We start from the raw sequence: 18635 nt of genomic DNA on the forward strand, positions 1-18635 counted from the left end.
GAGCCCATTATACTCAGAGACTCTGCAGTCCGACTTTTCTCATTCTCCTACACATCCTAGAGAAATTCTGAACTCCCAAGGAGCTGACTTTGGCCTTAAATTTGAGCTGGGAGTGCGTGCTCTGCAGAGAGCTAAAGCTGGCCACGTGCCCAGCCGGCCAGAGACGCTGGGCACTAGAGTGAGAGGGAGTCACACTCTAAGTAGGAATATCTAAGTGTCTGGGCTCTGCCCGCGCCTGTGTAAATGGGAGAAACAGGTTTCCAGAGCTCAGATTTCTTTCTGAACAACGTGTGCATTGGAGAAGGATTTTCAGGGCGCCTTTTAACACTAATACTCCACTTCTAGTCTTGAAGCACACACAAACCACAGTAGAAATTTTATTAAAACGCCAAACACGTCTAACACATCTACAGCAACTCTCTCTCTCGCCCCTCAGTCTCCAAGCGCTCCTCAGCTTGCTGCTATCAAGGTGCTGGAAGGCTCTCGCTCAGTAAAGGCGCCGTGAGACCCAGGACGAGAAGTACCTCCTCAGGAAAATGGGACAAGTGATCACAGCAGTAGCAACGGCGATGGCAGCAGTGGCCCTGACCCCAAAGCTGAAATGGGAGGCCAGGCGGCTCCCATTTTCAGCAACCCGGGGCTTAGGGAACGACTGGAGGGAACACGTTTCCTTTATCAGCATGGGTCCTACTGTGGTGACTCTTCCCATCAGCCTGCAGTCTTTCATATCTGTACAGCCTTTGATCTCCACAGACACGTTCATGTCTCCTAATGGAACAAGGCGAGTGTTTTAGGAATCAGAAGGGAATCGAATTCGCCCACACCCCTGAAGCCCTGAGTGTCAGAGCCTCTTGGGATCTACTCAGACGTCTGGTTTTGCAGTCTCTGCCCACAGCCAGATGTTCAGTTTACCTCCAGTGATATTGAGTTTTCCTTGATAGCATCGGCTTGTACCATTGACACAGGGCAGATAAGGAGCACTGGAACACGACCCCAGAGCCAGACAGGTTGGGCAACGGAAAGCTGTTGACACAGAGGAGCCTGGAAAAGGAGAGAGAGGCCCTTGAGGGCACGTGCCGCCCTGGGAGATGTCTCTCCTGGCTTCCTTCTCTCCCCGTCTTTCCTGCTGACGACACTCTAGTCAGGACCCGCCACGCAGCCTCCCCAACTCCCCCAGCCGGTTTCCTTTGCTGCCGAAGTCCATTCACATGACTCCCAAGCTGTGTGCTTAAACACGGAGATCGGAAAATGAAAAGGGCACAGTCCCTGCCATCTAGCACTGTCATCTACAGGAGAGAGACAAGTAAGTGATTAACTACAACCCAGCCCACCAGGTTCCATGCTCAAAGTATAATGGCAAAGGAATGAAGAAATGTCTAAACATCCAAAAGAATTTTCAAATTTTCGAAGAATTTTTCTTTTTTTTTTTCTTTTTTTTTTCTTTTTTTTTGACAGGCAGAGTGGACAGTGAGAGAGAGAGACAGAGAGAAAGGTCTTCCTTTGCCGTTGGTTCACCCTCCAATGGCCGCCGCGGCCGGCGCACTGCGCTGATCCGATGGCAGGAGCCAGGAGCCAGGTGCTTTTCCTGGTCTCCCATGGGGTGCAGGGCCCAAGCACTTGGGCCATCCTCCACTGCACTCCCGGGCCACAGCAGAGAGCTGGCCTGGAAGAGGGGCAACCGGGACAGAATCCGGCGCCCCGACCGGGACTAGAACCCGGTGTGCCAGTGCCGCTAGGCGGAGGATTAGCCTAGTGAGCCGCGGCGCCGGGAAGAATATTTCAAAGAGCTAAAGCCTGAACTGAGACAGAGATGGGGTTATCAACATGAAAACGGGGGTTGGGTGGGGGGTAGCTAGCAAGGACAGAGGCCAGGGGATTTGAGCCAGTTGGGTGGGTCTGGGGATTCTGTGAAGTTGCAATATTGACATGCAGCTGGTAGGGCACAGGCGAGGCATATAACTGTCTTGTTTATGGCCAGGACTCATCATCTGACCGGGCATACCCTCTCCATGGTTAAGCATTCTGAATTTCAGCCCCCACTAGAACACAATCAATGTTAAAAGGGAACAGAGGGAATGAAGCTGGAGACAGGCAGGGCCAGATGACCACAAGTCTTGAAGCCAAACCGGGGAATGGGGTTGCAGTCCCACAGCAACGAGTGACTACCAACTGCTAGCCTGATCATGCCGTCACCCCGTGCGCAGAGGGTAGGAACACTGACATCTTTCAGTCCACACTCCAGGTCTCTGTGACGCCCCTGTGCTCTGAGAGCAGTGTGTGTAGATCCCAAGGTAGCCATTCAGAAAAAAACAGCACCAAGGCAGCTCGGGAGCACAGGGAGGAGAGACACACTCTCCGGGCGTCTGCGGAGCGCCTCTTACCACCTACCCCACGCCCAGCGTACCTGAGAACAGCTGCAGATTCCCGAACTGGGCAATGGCCTCTCTGTTGTTGCACAGCAAGTTATCACAGTAGTTACTGTAGGAGACCGCCACCAGGCTAGGGGGTGCCGAGTGCTGGATGAACGTCACTGACTCTGTCTCTGCAAAGACGCAGCCTTTGCTGCCCAGAGCGACTGTCCTGGTCCCTGTTGGGAGACGGGAGCGGGGGTAAGCGGGTGGGACCATGGTGGACATGGGGAAGGGGTGGGGGGACAGCAGGGACAGGGACATTATCACTCCCCCCCACCCACCCACCCCCACCCACCCGCCCAACCCAGTCGCCGCCTCCCGTTTTACCTGCTGTGATAATTAATATGCTTTCCTGGCAAAGTGCCCCATTGTCACAAGTCTCAACCTCCTCGGCGGTCCAGTTAAACGTGTTGCTCAGATCCCTGCCCAGTCTCACGGTCAAGCTCTTCTGGCAGTTCAAATTGTGGGCCACTGCGGAGGCAAGGAGAGAGAGAGAGAGAGGCCAGCCCTTGGCCACAGGCGCGCCATGCCCACCCCCAGGCCCCGCGCCGAGCCGCGGCTGCCCTGCCCCCACCCCCCACCCTCCCCCACATACACGTCAAGGAGGCTCCCAGGAGGAGGAGGAAGAGCGAGTCCCGCACGAGGAAGGCTCCCATGGCTTCTCTCCGAGAGGGCTCGGGGTCCGCGCGCTGGCGGGGCACAGGCCGTGTTCAGCTCCCCCGGGGAGAGGCCCGGAAGCCACCCCCATCCCGCCCCGGACCCGCGGGGGCCCACACCCGCTCCCAAGCTGGAGCAGCTCAGCCCGTGCCCCGCCGCCCCCAACCCCCGGAACCGGGGTCCCGAGCGCCTGGGCCCGGCCCACGTGGAATCTGGAAGTCTGGGTCCCGGCCCCCTCTGCCCGCGGGGCTCAGGCTCCCGGCTTCCCAGCGCTCGGGACCCAGAAACCCGGCTGCCCCAACCTCCTGCTTCGCTCCAACAGAACAAAATTGCTGGCGGCTTCCAACCGGCCTCACGACCACCTCGCGACGCCCAAGGTGCGGCCTGCAGCGCCCTTCCCCCAAGTCAGACCCCCGGCGGCACGGAAGGCGGGACCAGCGGCCGCCGCGGGGCCACTCGAAGCCCCATTGGTCACCGCGAAAGCATCCCGTGAGCTCATTGGATGAGCCTGGAGGGAGGCGCGCTGCACGAGACCCACTTCCGCCCGCACTCAGAATGTGCGCATGTGTAGACAGCGAGCCGCGCGGGCAAGTCCGCGCGCGAGAGGCCGTCGCGTCCCTGGGGTCCCCAAAATGACCTGCTCCTCTTTTGGACTGTGTTGTCTCTCCTCCAGCCACCAAACCCTTGCAAATGGCCCCGGAGGTTTCCGGCGCCTGCACGGTGGCCCTAACCCTGCAGTCAGTCGGGGCTTCTCGCTTTTCACGTCCCCGGCCCCTGCACGGTCCAGGCGTCACGGCCTCCGTGGCCGCCAGCAGCGCTGCACGGAGCGCTGCTCCAACGTGCGCCTGGGCCGTAGCTGACCGCCCTGGTGCCCGACCCGCCTGCCTTGCCCGCACCGTGAGCCTCGCTCGTCACTCGCGTTTCTTGGGCACCGATGAGAATCCCTTTGCACGTGTCTGTATGCGTGACGTCAGGCTCCACCCTGTGTGCTTGCTCAGTTGAAATGTTTCTGAGTTACAGCAGCAATGGATATTTTTAAAAGGGAAGATGCTGGAGTAAGAACGGGGTTGGGGCAGGTGTTTGGCTCAGAAGTGTAGACAGCTCCCAGCAGATGCACACTCTTGGAAAAGCAAGATGGCTCAGGTCCTTGGATCCCTGCCACCCATGTGGGAGACCTGGATTGAGCTCCAGGCTACTGTCTTTGGCCTAGCCAGCCCAGGCTGTTGGGCACATACGGGGAGTAAACCAGTAGGTGCAGGATCGGGGCGTGGGGGCCGGGGACATAAATGAAAAAGATTGTGAAAGGGGTTGGTAAAGCTCTAATTTGATGTAAAAATATATTAAGAACTTTAAAAGAGTTAGAAATGAGTACTAGGGCCAGTTAATACACATTTTTTTTAAAGATTTATTCATTTGAAAGGCAGAGTTACAAAGAGGCAGAGGCAGAGAGAGAGAGAGAGAGAGAGAGGTCTTCCATCTGCTGGTTCACTCCCCAGATGCCGCAATGGTGGAGCTGCACCGATCCAAAGCCAGGAGCCAGGAGCTTCTTCCAGGCCTCCCACGCAGGTGCAGGGGCCCAAGGACTTGTGCCATCTTCTACTGCTTTCCCAGGCCACAGAAGAGAGCTGGATCGGAAGAGGAGTAGCCAGGATGCTGACCCTGCAGGCGGCAGCTTTACCTGCTACGCCACAGAACTGGCCCCCCAGTTAATACCAATATTAAGAGATAGCAACTTAGCTAGATCACTTTAGAAAGAATATTATGCCTTTTTGGAGCCCATCAAAACTATTTGTTAACTTAATAATTACTTAGGATCAGAGCATTGCAATTAGATTATATAGTAGTCCTAGACCCTGAGTAGTTATGTAGTGCCCCAAGAGTCAGAATACAGAAAGAGGCATGCAAGGGGCCAGCATCATAGTGCAGTGGGTTAAGCCACGCCGGCATCCTCTACTGGAGCGCCGGTTCAAGTCCTGGCTGCGCCACTTCCAATCCAACTCTCCGCTAGTGCACCTGGGAAAGCAGCGGAGCACGGCCCAAGTGCTTGGGCCCCTGCACTCTCATGGGAGGCCGGGCTAGAGTTCCTGGCTCCTGGCTTCAGCCGGGCCTAGCTCTGGCTGCTGCGGCCATTTGGGGATGGAAGACTTCTTTCCCCATCACTTGGTCTGAAAGAAAGAAAGAGATAAGGAAGAGGAAGGGAGGGAGGAGGGGAGGGAGGAAGGGGAGGGAGGGAGGGAGGGAGGGTGGGAGGGAGGAAGGGAAAGAACAAGCAAGCTGCTGCACGACAGGGCAGGACGTCTGGGCTCATCAGGAGGCAGGGGAGTAGACGGATGAAGCCGGCGGCCTTCGGTTACTCTCTGTGGCCTCGACCCCACCTGTCAGAGACAACAGCAAGAATTTACCTCAAATACTGGGACCCTAATGCCAGGCCCCAGCCCTCTCATCACTTGTGGATCTGCGGGTCCCTGCCCTTGGTCTCCTCCTCCCTCAGACCCAGAAGCCCAGGTCCCCAGCCCCTCCTCCCTCAGACCAGAGTCTAGGGCCCAGCCCCTCCCTCCTCCCTCAGACCAGAGTCTCCCTTAACTCAGCATCTGGATGTAACAGGAAGTAAGGATCTCTTTGGTGTGCTTTTACAATCTGCATTGCTTCTGGAAGTTAAGCTAATAATATGTATTTATTTTTAATAGAGAAAATGCCACAATAAAAATAATTTTGGCAAAAACTCAATTTTATGTAAAGTATGTATTTTTTTATTTTTTATTTTTTGACAGGCAGAGTGGATAGTGAGAGAGAGACAGAGAAAGGTCTTCCTTTGCCGTTGGTTCACCCTCCAATGGCTGCTGCGGCTGGCGCACCACGCTGATCCGAAGCCAGGAGCCAGGTACTTATCCTGGTCTCCCTTGGGGTGCAGGGCCCAAGCACTTGGGCCATCCTCCACTGCACTCCCGGGCCACAGCAGAGAGCTGGCCTGGAAGAGGGGCAACCGGGACAGAATCCGGTGCCCCGACCGGGACTAGAACCCGGAGTACTGGCGCTGCAGGTGGAGGATTAGCCTAGTGAGCCGCGGCACCGGCCAAAAGTATGTATTTTTATTAAATATTTATTTATGTACTTGAAAGAGTCAGAGAGAGAGAGAGAGAGAGAGAGAGAGAGAGAGAATCTTCCAACCACTGGTTCAGTCCCCAGACAGCTGCCACATCCAGCACTGGGCCAGGCCAGAGCCAGGAGATCCTCAGGTCTCCCACAGCAGTAGCAGGGGCTCAAGAACTTGGGCATCTTCCGCTGCTTTTCCCAGGCCACCAGCAGGGAGTCAGACTGGAAGTGGAGCAGCCAGGACACAAACCGGAGCCCACATGGGATGCTGGCCTCACAAGCAGTGGCTTTACCCGCCATGCCACAATGCTGGCCCTATTAGAATATATTAAGAATGTTCAAAAGGATTATAAAAACACAAACACAAATGTTAGGAAGTAGCTCTGGCCCCTGAGACACCAGGAGTCTGGTGCCTCTCCTCAGAATTCAGGCCTGCGGCACCCCCCTTCCCCGGCCAGGAGCAACGGCGGTTTTGCTGGGCTGCCCTGAAAGCCATGCCTGTTCACGTCCTGGCCTCACAGTGTCTTCCAGAACCCGTGAAACAGTCATCTTCCATCGACTCTTATGAGGGCTGATGTAACAAAATGTCACAGAGTGGTGGGATAAATCACAGGCATGTATCATCTCACATTCAGGGTTCTGTGTTAGCAGGTGGTATGGGTGGTGCAGCCCGGAGTGAGTACGTGGAGGGATTGTGGCTTCCGCCTGCAGCGCGCTCACCTGGTTCCACCGGGGAAGACTCCCCAGGTACACAGGCCTGGTTCTTAGGGAGGGCCACCGGGTGTCTCCAAGCCCTCGGGTCTGCCCTGCCTTTGTCACACATCAAAGGATCTGAGAACAAATGGTCCGTCCAGGTCCCCTGGCTGGGAAGGCGACCACATTCCTGAGTCTGCTCCAAGGGACCAGTCACAGCATCCCTCCATCTCAGACTCAGAAGGAAGCGCGGGAGCCTGGGTGTCCCCGGCTGTGTTCTTCACCCCGGAGACACCTGCAGGGACCTCTCTCGAGCCGCCTTCAGGGAAGCGGCCCACCTTTCTGGTGTGCAGGAGGTCAGCGGATCTCCCTTCCCTGAGCCAATGCCTTTATTTTTCCCTTCCGAGCTTCCGTTTCCTCCCCTAGGAAATGAGCAGCTCAGCCCAGAGAAGCCGTTGGCAAACAATCTATGAAAATCCATGGGTCCTTTGTCTCCATGCAATCCTGCGGTGAGCCTAAAGTGAGGCCATCTTTTTATAAACACCTGCGACCCCAAGGTCGTTGTTCACCTGGATTATTGTGATAAGCCGTGCCCTTGGCCCACGGGTCTGTTCCCCACCCGGTACCAGAGCCATCAACTAATCATGAGCTACATCGTGTCACTCCTCTGTCTGGAATCTTCCAGTGGATTCTCGCTTTACCCAAATCCCTGTGAGGCCCTGCACTTGTGGACCCTCCCCAGCCTCCATCCCCAAGTGCAGGTCATGGGGCCAGCCCTGGTGGCACGGTGAGCAAGCTGCCGCCTGCAGTGCCAGCAGCTGGTTTGAGTTCTTGCTGCTCCGCTTCCAATCCATCTCCCTGCTGATGCATCTAGGAAAGCAACAACAACAACAAAAAAATGTCCCAAGCGCTTGGGTCCCAGCCCTCAACATGGGAGACCTGGATGGAGCTCTGAGTTCCTGGCTTCAGACCAGCCCCTTGGGGAGTGAACCAGTGAATGGAAGATCAATCTATTTCCGTCTCTCTGTCTCCCTTCCAAATACATAAATACATCTTTCATTTGTAGGTCATGTTGGCGAATGAGACCCAAAGAGGTGGTGGAGGGCGAGGGTTGCAGCACAGCGGTTGAGCCTTGATTCTGAGAGGCAAGGCGTGGACTGTGACGGCCACCTCCGTTGGATGCTGAGGGGGCAGGGGGTGGGTTGTGACAGGCACCTCCAGTCTCCTCCTCCTCCCCTCCTGGCCCCTGCCCTGCGCTGTGAGAGCCAGCTGTGGCAGCGACTTCATGCATGGGATCTTCTACCTCTGACTTCCAGCTGGGTTAAGCCAGTGGGGAGCCCAGAGACTGAAGGAAAGGCAGGGGACCTGGTTGGAATCCCAGTCCCCCCTGTGGCTCCCTTCCTGTGCGTTGCTGTGGGCTGGATGCATTTTTCAGACTGAAATCAGATCTGTTGGGCATCTCTCCACATCTCCCCCCACCTCTCTTTAGTTCCCAGCAAGGCCTCCATCTCCCCTCCGCCCCATGGCCCTAGGAAACTGCGCTCACTCTCTGGTTCCCAACTCCTCCGGGGTTCGGCTGCCAAGGATCTCACCACTCGGCTCTGCTCTCACTGCTCAGATGCGGGGAGGCCCTGTTGGCGTGGGGCCCTGGCTGCTGAAGACAGTGGGCACGGTGCGCCTTCCCCTCCCAGCTCATGGTGGTGCCCAAATACTCCTGCCTTGGCACCTGTGGGCTCCGGGTCACTGAGCTGTTGGGCCTCGGATGCTGGATTCCTCGCCTCCCCCATGCCAGGTGGCGGGGCGTCCTGCCCTCCTCTGGCTTAGAGACACCCCAGCACGGACAGCAAGGCACAGCTTTATTCTCAGCACAGGGGCACCCTCCTGGAATGCCCCTGCTCCCACAGGGCCAGGTGAGCTGCTCCCAGCCTCCCTCCCGGTGTTAGCAGACGACAGAGCTTGTGTGGGTGTTGGGGGGAGGGGATCGCTCACAGAGAGGCTGGGAGGAGACTTTGCTGTCCGAGGCCATCCGTTTAGGAGGTCAGGGGGACAGCAGGGCTGGGGTGGAGGGCAGCAGGGGTGAAGAATCACAAGGAAATGGAGTTAGCAGGAAGGACAAAGGCTCCACCCCCAAGCGGCTAGGGACAGCCCCAGCCCCACCGCCCAAGCCAGGGAGATGGCTGGGGCAGCTCCGCTGAGGAGAGGAGGCCTGGTGGTATCTGCCCTCCTGTCCTCGGTAATCTCCCTCACAGAGAAGATCCCGATGTTCCCAGACGAGTTCAGCAAGGAGCTGGGGGAGGACGGGCAGCCCCGGACGTTCACCGTGGTGGACACTCCACCTAGGGGCGGGACCGTGTCAGGACACGGGTGAGGCCCTGGGCACCAGCCCCAGCCCCTCCTCCCTCAGACCCAGGGTCCAGGCCCCCAGCCCCTCCTCCCTCAGACCCAGGGTCCAGCCCCAGCCCCTCCTCCCTCAGACCCAGGGTCCAGACCCCAGCCCCTCCTCCCTCAGACCCAGGGTCCAAGCCCCTCCTCCCTCAGACCCAGGGTCCAAGCCCCTCCTCCCTCAGACCCAGGGTTCCAGGTCCCAGCCCCTCCTCCCTCAGACCCAGGGTTCCAGGTCCCAGCCCCTCCTCCCTCAGACCCAGGGTCCAGGCCCCAGCCTCTCCTCCCTCAGACCCAGGGTCCAAGCCCCTCCTCCCTCAGACCCAGGGTTCCAGGTCCCAGCCCCTCCTCCCTCAGACCCAGGGTCCAGGTCCCAGCCCCTCCTCCCTCAGACCCAGGGTTCCAGGTTCTGCCCCTCCTCCTCCAGACCCAGGGGTCCACGCCCCCAGACCCCCAGACCCTCCTCCCTCAGACCCAGGGTCCAGGCCCAGCCTCTCCTCCCTCAGACCCAGGGTTCCAGGTCCCAGCCCCTCCTCCCTCGGACTCCAGCCCCTTCACCCTGGGGAGCCAGCCTTCAGCACTCACCCCCATTGAGCGCAAGGTGACCATCGTAACACTGAGCCGTGCCTTTGGGGCAGGTGACCAAGTACGACATGCTGCAGGATCCAAATAACTCCACACAAGTGGGACACTACAGGTCTCCCAGGGGAGGGGCAGCTGCAGGCAGAGAGCAGGCTGGGGTGCGCGGCTCTGCTCCCAGCCCCCGGGACCTGCGTCTCAGGACCCCCCTCCCTCCCTCCATGTCTCCGGATCCCAAACCTGGCGGGGGAAGGGCACCCAGGAGGACACTGCTGTCGCTGGCCTGGTTGCACAGGTCGGCTGCACAGAAGCGCGCGTAGGAGGCGACCAGCAAGCCAGGCTGGGCTGTGTGTATGGAGACATCCTGGGAAGTCCGGGACCCCGCCTGGCTGCAGCCTTTGCTGCCCACCAAGAGTGACCTGTGTCCTGAGAGGGTGAGAGAGGGCAAGCCGGAGTGAGTGGGCTCCAAGACCACCGCTCGAGGAGGCTGAGGCCAGGGCCTGGGTCCTCCCCCAGCGGCGCCCTCCCTGCAGAGCCTCCCTCTCTGCCACCCCCCCACCCCGCTCTCCCCAGAGCTCTGCTCTCCACATCTGTGTTGGTTCTCTCTGCCAGCGCTGAGCGCACAGCTGCAGGGGTGTGGCCAGAAACAGGTGCTCAGGGTTTCATCGTTCCTCTGAGGCCCTGGCACGGGTCCCCGTCTTCACCACCACCCAGCCAGGTGTGGTACCATGGTGGCCGTCACGTAAACCACCCCCCCCCCATTTTTGAAAATGGAAAACGCCATGGCTTGGATACAGTTTGTTGTCCCAACTCGTGCGGGAATTTAGTTCCAAAAGTTTGGATGTTAGTGGCATTTACGAGGGTAAAAACTTCCTCCCACTGCGGTGTGGAGTGCAGGCAGCCTTAGGGAAGTGGTTAGACCGGTGCCTCGGCGATTGAATCCCAGCGGCTTTTGAAGGAGAGGGAGGGAAGTCGCACAGACTCAGCGACACCTGCACCCCCACCCTGAGGTGGCACCCGGCCCCTGCCCAGACTGCACCGTGCAGTCTGGACCTCGCTCCTCGGCTGTGACGGCCATCTTTTCTTTACAAAGCAGCCTGCCTCGGGCACCCTGTTACAGTGATAAAGGGCGCAGAGAGAGGAAGAATTGGAGAGAGAACTCCAGGAGAAGGAGGTGGCAAATGCAGGGGGACAGAACCAGGGAGGGGATGCACGGGACACAGGGCGGCAGCCCCAGCCCCGGGCCCGGCCCACGCACCTGCATCTATGAGCAGCAGCGTCTCCTGACACAGCTCCCCAGCTTGGCAGTTCTCTGTCCCAGGTGCGGTCCACTGCGCAGGCTCTTGATGTGACTGGCCCCACCTGATCATGTTCCCACGGTAACAGGTCAGCGTGTCTGGGGAGGGGAAGTCACCGGGGCCCGTGGGAGCCAGGGACCCCGCCGCGCCTGTCCCTCTCACGCCAGCGGCAGTGGCCAACTTCCGAAGCGCGTGTCAGGTGTCCCGACCATGAAGTCCCTCAGTGGCGGATTCAGAGGTCAAACCCCGCCCACACTGTTCACCCCGTTTCTGCTGGACATCTGCAGGGGGCGGGGGGCTCCTCCCGCAGCCCCGTGAGCGTGAGGGGTGGTCCCTGCTCCCCCATCTGGACTCCAGGAGCCTTGTCTCCACCATGAGGAGGGGCCCGGAGAGCCCTGGGCCTGGAAGCGAGAAACCCTGTGTCTAGCTTTCCCTGGGCTAGCCCATGTAGCCCTCCTGTGCCCCTGCTGCACCCCTCTCCTCCGGAGCACATGGTACGGTCCTCGTCAGCAGCCCCATCTTCAGGATGGGAAAACAGAGGCAGAGGAGGCGTTTAACAGCTTGTGCAGGGCCACACAGCTCGTGAGGGCCGGGCTTCGGTGGGCAGTGCAGACAAGGTGGACGAGGGGGACGAGGGGGCTGCCTTGGCCCTGGTGGCCCTCTCGACTCTCACTGGGGCCAAGGGCTGTTCCTAGGGCCACCTGCTCAGCCTGATGTGACCCAGGATGCCAAGGACTTGGCGTCCACCCACACAGGCAGCCCGGCAGCCTGCTTCCGGTTGCTCGAGCTGCCCTTCACATTTCTCTCTCACACCAGGAAACCCCGTGGGTGTGAGCTGCAAAACCTCTCCAGAGCCGACCCCCCGCCTCTGCCTTGCTCTTCCCCCCGCACCCAGGTCCAGGACCCCACCGGCTCTCACCTGCCTCCTCCTGGGTCTCCCTGCGCACTCGCCGCCTGCTTCTCCCTCCTGAACACACAGCAGGTGCACGCCCACCTCAGGGCCTTTGCACGTGCTCCCCTCCTGGGTGCCTGGAACCAGCACCTCCTCCTCCCCAAATCTGAACAAACTGAGGTGGATGCTCAGGACTGGTTCCGTGGCAGCAGTGGAACCGCGGCTCCAATCAGACACCAGGCTCACTGCTGTGGGCTGACTTTCACGTCAGGAACCCCGCCAGCTCCCCATGAGCCCGTCAGGGCCGCCCCTAGGCCAGGTCCTAAGGTCTTCAACAGGGGCTGAGGCCGGGGCTTGCTTGGGGCAATCTATGCACCTGCTGCCAGCCCTTCCCCACCACAGGGCCTTTGCACAGCTGCCCCACCACCCTGTGATGCTCTTTTTTTTTTTTTTTTTTTTTTTGACAGGCAGAGTGGACAGTGAGAGAGAGAGACAGAGAGAAAGGTCTTCCTTTGCCGTTGGTTCACCCTCCAATGGCCGCCGCCGCTGGCACGCTGCGGCCGGCGCACCGCACTGATCCGATGGCAGGAGCCAGGAGCCAGGTGCTTTTCCTGGTCTCCCATGGGGTGCAGGGCCCAAGCACCTGGGCCATCCTCCACTGCACTCCCTGGCCATAGCAGAGAGCTGGCCTGGAAGAGGGGCAACCGGGACAGAATCCGGCGCCCCGACCGGGACTAGAACCCGGTGTGCTGGCACCGCAGGCGGAGGATTAGCCTAGTGAGCCGCGGCGCCGGCCTCCTGTGATGCTCTTTTCCTCCTGTTATGCCGGCCCCTTGTGGTGCCCCAGCTTCTGACGCCCGGTCTTGATGTTCAACAAACATCTGCAGGACTGCTGAGCTGGACTTGGCCACGGGAGGCAAAGCTTCCTCCAAGACCTGGCTCCAACGCTGGCAACTCGAAGGCGGATCTCCTGAGAAACACTTCTTTGCAGGGTATTAGCCGTGTGGTATAGGGCACGTGTGGTCTGGGTGATGTGTGTGTATGTGCGGCATGAGGGCTGCACGTGTCATGTGGGGGGGGGGTGCTCTGCGTATGCTGTGTTTGTACGGTGCACGTGTCTGTGTGGAGTGACATGTGTGATGCGTGTGGGGTGTGTGTGGTGTGTGTGTTTGGCATGGTATGTGTTTTGTGTGTTTGTAGTTTGTGATAACTGTGCCATACAGGGTGGGTTGTATGTGTTGTATGTTGCAGTGGTTTGGGATGTAGTGTGGTGTGTGGCGTGTGAGGTGTCTGTGGCATGGTGTGGCGTGTGTATTTTTGTCTGTTGTGTATATCGTATGTGATACACGTGTGTATACGGTGTGTTGAATGGGTTCCAAACTGCCTGCTGGAATTTGAATGCTGCGTTGTCCCGGGATGACGAGGACCCAGTTGAAGCATTCGTCGAAAGGGAAGATAAAGGCAGGCATCGGCCCGTGGTGCAGACGCCCGTGTCCCGCACTGCAGCGCCGGGCTCAGTTCCGGCTCCGGCTGCTGCCTCCGCCCTCCCATTGCTTCAGCTCCTCCCACTTCCAGCGCAATGATGTCCCCAGCGAAGGGCGTCCTGCCCCCACCTGCACACCTGGGCTGAGTCCCGGCCCCGGCTCTGGCCCCAGCCTGGGGAATGAACTCGTGGATGGGAGTGAGTCCTCTCTCTCTCTCTCCTCTCTCTGCCTCTCAAGTGAATGAATGAATAAAGTAATTAAATTTTAAAAACAGAAAGATACACTGCTCTGGCCCGGCCCCTCACTGCTCAACAAGCTTCCATGGTTCCCCTGCCCTGGGGAGAACCCCCCCCTCCCCGAGCACTGCAAGTCACCCCATCCACCCTCTGCTCCTGCCAGGGTCCAGCCCCACAGCCAGGTCACTTCCTGTCTCCGAGGCCTCACCCCCGCCATCCCTCCTCATGGAACGAAGGGCCTTCGTCTGCTATGTCCTCCGTGTCTCTGTGGACACCTGATCACCCCAGGCCCAGCTGCACTCCCCCTCCAGAGCCCTCCCCAGGCACTGCCAGAAGACAGCAGCCTTGCCCCCGCCTCAGGCCTTGGCACACGCGGTGCCCCCCCGCCTGCCGATGTCCACGTCCTCTTAGACCGGGGAGCTCCAGCCCAACCTTAAGACACGCTCACAGACCACTTCCGTGCCCCCCAGGCCCCACAGCCCTGAGCACCCCGGCCAGGCCCGCACGACTCCGTCTCCCCAACCTGCCCCCAGAGCGCCCCCGGTCGGACCAGGATCTGCTCGTCTGGGGTCTCCACGGGAGGCCTTGGAATCCAACACGACCTTGGTTCAGCACCACGTCCCGAGTGCCCACCCTGAGCCAGCTCCTGAGGGCAGGAGGTGGAGCCCCGGCCTCTGTGCCATTGGCGCCAGCGCCTCAAGGCTTCCAGTGTCGCCCGAGACACAGATCTGAAGGCACAGAGGGTGCGTGTGGAATGACTCGGCTCTCCTCGACGCTCCAAAGGTTGGGGAGACATGGACGGCGAAGAACATGATGCCAAGGAAGCCAGGATTCCCATCCTGCTCCCCTCCTGCCTCGCCGGCCTCGCTGCCAGCCCACAGCGCTCTCCACCTCTGGGGGCCCGGGCGCTGGTGGGGAGACTGGGCGCCTCCCAGTGTCCCTGCCTCCTCGCCACCCGAGATTTTCTCCCTGCTTTGTACTCCCAAGGGCAAGGTTGATCAGGTGCTCCAATAGGATGGGTGACAGATGTATAAGGGTGACGGAGGGGGACTGGGAGAGCCAGGGTTGCTCCAGGCCAAGATTGTGCAGCAATAGAACCGGAAGCAACCAGTCACTCCCAGAGGAACAACAGGCAAGTGCTCCTGCCCCCACAGAATCGGCCACTGCGGCCCCCCCACTGCGCCCTGCTTCCCCTCGCCTCCCACCCCGACAGCCACCCTGACACTGGTGGGGCAGCATCACTGACCACGCCCACCAGCAAGCGCCTGCCCCACAGATCCAGACCCTGGGCCTCACCCCCCTACCCCCCCCCCGCCATGGCACTCCCCCGTGCCCTCCCTCTGCACAGCCCCAGAGAGTCCTAAGCAGCCCAAGCTCTGGGGCTGCTGGCTCGGCCAGGAGGCCTTGGGCGCCCCGTGCTAGGGCAAAGGGAGCAGCCCCGCGGCTACCTGCCGGCCAGAGCCCAGCCTCGCCCTCCCGCCTGCCTGCACCCACCTGACTCAGGAGCGCAGCTCTCACTCACTTCCACGGGCCCGATCTCCTGGGTCCCATTGAGCAGGTGGCAGCCTGGCTCAGGCATGCAGCCCTGGGCTCTCAGATGGGAGGCGATGCCGGCTGCAGGGAGCGGGGAGAGAGAGAGGCACAGACATGCCGCCTGCAGGGCCACCCAGCGCAGCTCCCCTCCCACACGCAGCCTCCCCTGCCTCTCCACAGCCCCTGATCCCACCCCCGCAGGCCCCCCACCCCCAGGTCCCGGGCTCACCTCCCCTGAGTTTGAGGACACCACGGTAACAGTGCTCATGCCCCGCGGGACACAGCTGCTGCGGGGCGTTCTCGGGACAGCCCTGCTTAGACAGGCACAGGGGGCACCGCACGGTCCCTGGCACTGGGGAGGGAGGTGACAGTGTGAGGGGCACTGCAGGGCTCTATGTCGGGGGTAGATGCTGCTCTGCACCCCAAGTGCTGGCCCCAGAATCCCCAGCTCAGTCTCCCCAGAGCACACCCCCAGGAGTTCTTGCCAGGCAAGGAGGGGGGCTGTGTGGCTTGGGGTGGGGGGAGGTGGCAGAGTAAGGTTACGGCCAACCGCCCTCACTGTACCCGGGTGAGCCAAGGCCAGCAGCACCAGAGCTTCTGGACCAGGTAATCACAGCCAATGCATGAGGGAGGGCGCTGTGGCGCAAGTTAGGCGACTCCGTCCCATCGGAGAGCCTGGCTCCCCCTCTCCTTCCACCCAGCTCCCCGCCTCTGTGCCTGGGAGGCACCAAGTGACGGCTCAAATACTTGGGCCCTTGCACAGCTCGCACGAGCCCTGCAGCCCATGCTCGGCTGCCCCCTGCACAGAGGTGAGGTTGGCATGGCAACGGGCGGGCGGCTGAGACTGAGCCCGAAGGAGGAGCTGGGATGTCCCCAGCCCTGCGAGGCCGTCTGCGGGGAAGAGACGGGAGCAGGGCTGCGCTAGGAAACCACAGCCACAGCCCCTGCCTGCCTCCGCCGTGTGCAAACCGTCGCTGCAGGAGGGGGACAGGGGCATCTCCCATTGACCAGGGGGCTGGCCGCTGCTGTGCGTGACAGACAGAAGAGTCAGAGGTGGAAGGAGTGGAACAAGAGTTGAAGCGGGGGACCAGCGTAGCAGTAAAGCTGCCGCCTGCAGTGCCGGCATCCCGTATGGACTCTGGTTCGAGTCCCGGCTGCTCCACTTCTGATCCAGCTCCCTGCTAATACACCTGGGAAAGCAGTAGAAGATGGCCCAAGACCTTGGGTCCCTGCACCCATGTAGGAGACCCGGCAAGAAGCTCCAGGCTCCTGGCTTTGGATCAGCTCAGCTCCAGCTATTGCAGCCATTTGGGGAGTGAACCAGCGGATGGAAGATTCTCTCTCCCTCTCTCCCTCTCTCCCTCTCTCCCTTTCTCTCTCTCTCTCTCTACCTCTCCTTCTCTGTAACTCTTTTGAAGAAATCTTAAAAAAAAAAAAAAAATAAGAGTAGACGTGCGTGTGGGAGTGGCCGGCGCTTGTCGCTTTTGGCGTCTGTGTGCATTGCATCTTTATTTGTGTTTGCAAGGAGCATGTGCCACATCCCCCACTGCACCCACACCATCCGCGCGGCATGGAGCGGGTGCTGCGCAAACACCGATGACCGAGAGACCGGCGGAAGGGTGGGCGGGGACGGACGGACGCGGAGCCACCGTGGCATTCAGGCTGTGTACTGTAGAAGCAGTGCCCAGGCCAGGTGCTTGCCCTGGTGGTGAAGACACTGGTTGGGGGGCTGGCACTGTGGTGCAGTGGGTTAAAGCCCTGGCCTGCAGTGCCGGCATCCCATATGGGTGCCGGTTCAAGTCCTGCCTGCTCCTCTTCCAATCCAGCTCTCTGCTATGGCCTGGGAAAGTAGTGGAAGATGGCCCAAGTCCTTGGGCCCCTGCACCTGCGTGGGAGACCCAGAAGAAGCTCCTGGCTCCTGGCTTCAGTCTTGCTCAGCCCTGGTCACTGTGGCCACCTATGGGGTGAACCAGCAGATGGGAGAAATTTCTCTCTCTGTCTCTACCTCTCCTTCTCTCTGTAACTCTATCTTTCAAATAAATAAATAAATCTTAAAAAAAAAAAAAAAAAAAAGACACTGGTGTCCCAAATCAGAGTGCCTGGCTTCAATTCCTGGCTCTGGCTCCCGATCCCAGCTTCCTGCCAATGCAGTCCCTAAGAAGACCAGGGATGGCTCAAGTGGTTGGATTGAGCTCCTGACTCCCAGCTTGGGCCCGGGGAAGTGAGCTAGTGGGTGGGGGCTCTCTCTGTCTCTCTGCATCCTGAGTAAAATTTTATGAAAAGAAGGGAGGGAGGGAGGGAGGGAGAGAGGGAGGGAGGGAGAAAACGTTGCCTCTTCCACAGTCTTGCTGCCCGATGATGCGCTCTGGAGTTGAGCATGGCCTGGAGTGGTGTTCTGGGATGGGTGGGGGTGGGGGGCAAGAGCGGGCCAGGAGGCCAGGGGTGCCACAGGACCCAGCCTTGTGCTACTGAACAAATGTGTACTGTGCCAGGCACCATCCGCGTTGCTGAGATACAGGGAAGTCAAGAGGAATGAGGCCTCTGCTTTTGTTGATCTCACAACTTTGTGAGACAGACTGATGCTAAATAAACACAGGAGCATAGGAAACACCAGACTGGGGGCCGGCGGGGGGGCGGTGGTGTGGCACAGCAGGTTAAGCCGCCACCTGCAACACCAGCTTCCCCTGTGAGCACCTGTTGGAGTCCCGGCTGCTCCCTGCTGATGGCCCGGGAAAGCGGCAGAGGGTGGCCTAAGGGCCTAGACCCCTGCCATCCACACGGGAGACCCAGCCGAGTTCCAGGCTCCCGGCTTTGGCCTGGCCCAGCCCTGATCGCTGTGGCCATGTGGGAAGTGAACCAGAAATGCAAATCTCTCCCCTCCCTGTCTGTTTCTTCCTCTCTCTCTCTGTAACTTTACCTTTCAAATAAACAAGTAAATCTTTAAAAAGGATTAAAAAAAAAAAAAAAACAATGAAGAAGAGAAGAACAATGAAATCCTAGATGGTGTGGTCCCGGCGGAGGGGAACATTGATGACTGAGCTGGCTTGGGCGGGGCCTCCTGGGAGCACAGTGAAGAGGAAGACGCACCCCAGGCAAGAGGAAGGGCTTATCCAAAGGCCCTGGGGTGGGGTCAAACTTGGCTCGGTTGAGGACGGGAGAGAAAGCTGATGCCTGGACGACTGTGGTGGGTGAGAGGCAGAGCGAGGGGCTGCCGGGCAGGACAGGGGCCGATGGCGGCCCTGTGCGTCTCCAGTGGCCAAGGGCAGGGCCGGTGAGCTGCAGGTCTGCCCGTCCCTGGGCTGTGAACCCTGCCGGCCACCAGGCCTGACTCTGTGGCTCCTGCTGTGTGTCCTTGGGCCATCCAGGTCCTGTCTCCA

The 18635-nt window shown here is 59.7% G+C and overlaps 2 protein-coding genes across 2 annotated transcripts; both read right to left on the bottom strand.

The window, feature by feature from the left end:
- Positions 1-359: 359 nt before the first annotated feature.
- Positions 360-3527, bottom strand: TEX101 (testis expressed 101). The gene is made up of 6 exons (XM_070062531.1): positions 3371-3527; positions 3007-3100; positions 2739-2882; positions 2405-2587; positions 913-1041; positions 360-768 (listed from the first exon to the last, which is right to left on the bottom strand). The coding sequence occupies exons 2-6, from the start codon at positions 3065-3067 to the stop codon at positions 488-490; spliced, it is 798 nt and encodes a 265-aa protein (XP_069918632.1). The 5' UTR covers positions 3068-3100; positions 3371-3527; the 3' UTR covers positions 360-487.
- Positions 3528-7876: 4349 nt separating this feature from the next.
- On the bottom strand, positions 7877-16255 carry CD177 (CD177 molecule). Its single transcript, XM_070063499.1, is given in 8 exon segments — positions 7877-9190; positions 9822-9953; positions 10056-10241; positions 11074-11310; positions 15220-15339; positions 15488-15610; positions 16006-16149; positions 16228-16255. Coding segments are annotated over 8 exon segments (1206 nt in total). The 3' UTR covers positions 7877-8954.
- Between the last annotated feature and the right edge of the window lie 2380 nt (positions 16256-18635).

The sequence above is a fragment of the Oryctolagus cuniculus genome, chromosome 18 (genome assembly GCF_964237555.1).
Source record: "Oryctolagus cuniculus chromosome 18, mOryCun1.1, whole genome shotgun sequence".
NCBI classification, from domain to species: domain Eukaryota; kingdom Metazoa; phylum Chordata; class Mammalia; order Lagomorpha; family Leporidae; genus Oryctolagus; species Oryctolagus cuniculus.

What these genes read in the sequence shown, in the direction of transcription:
- TEX101 (XM_070062531.1), bottom strand. Translation starts at nt 3,067, where the DNA reads ATGGGAGCCTTCCTCGTGCGGGACTCGCTCTTCCTCCTCCTCCTGGGA. An exon ending in CCTGGGAGCCTCCTTGACGT is followed by an intron (nt 2,883 to 3,006) that starts GTATGTGGGGGA and finishes TTGCCTCCGCAG; the next exon opens with TGGCCCACAATTTGAACTGC. An exon ending in AAAACTCAATATCACTGGAG is followed by an intron (nt 769 to 912) that starts GTAAACTGAACA and finishes TTGTTCCATTAG; the next exon opens with GAGACATGAACGTGTCTGTG.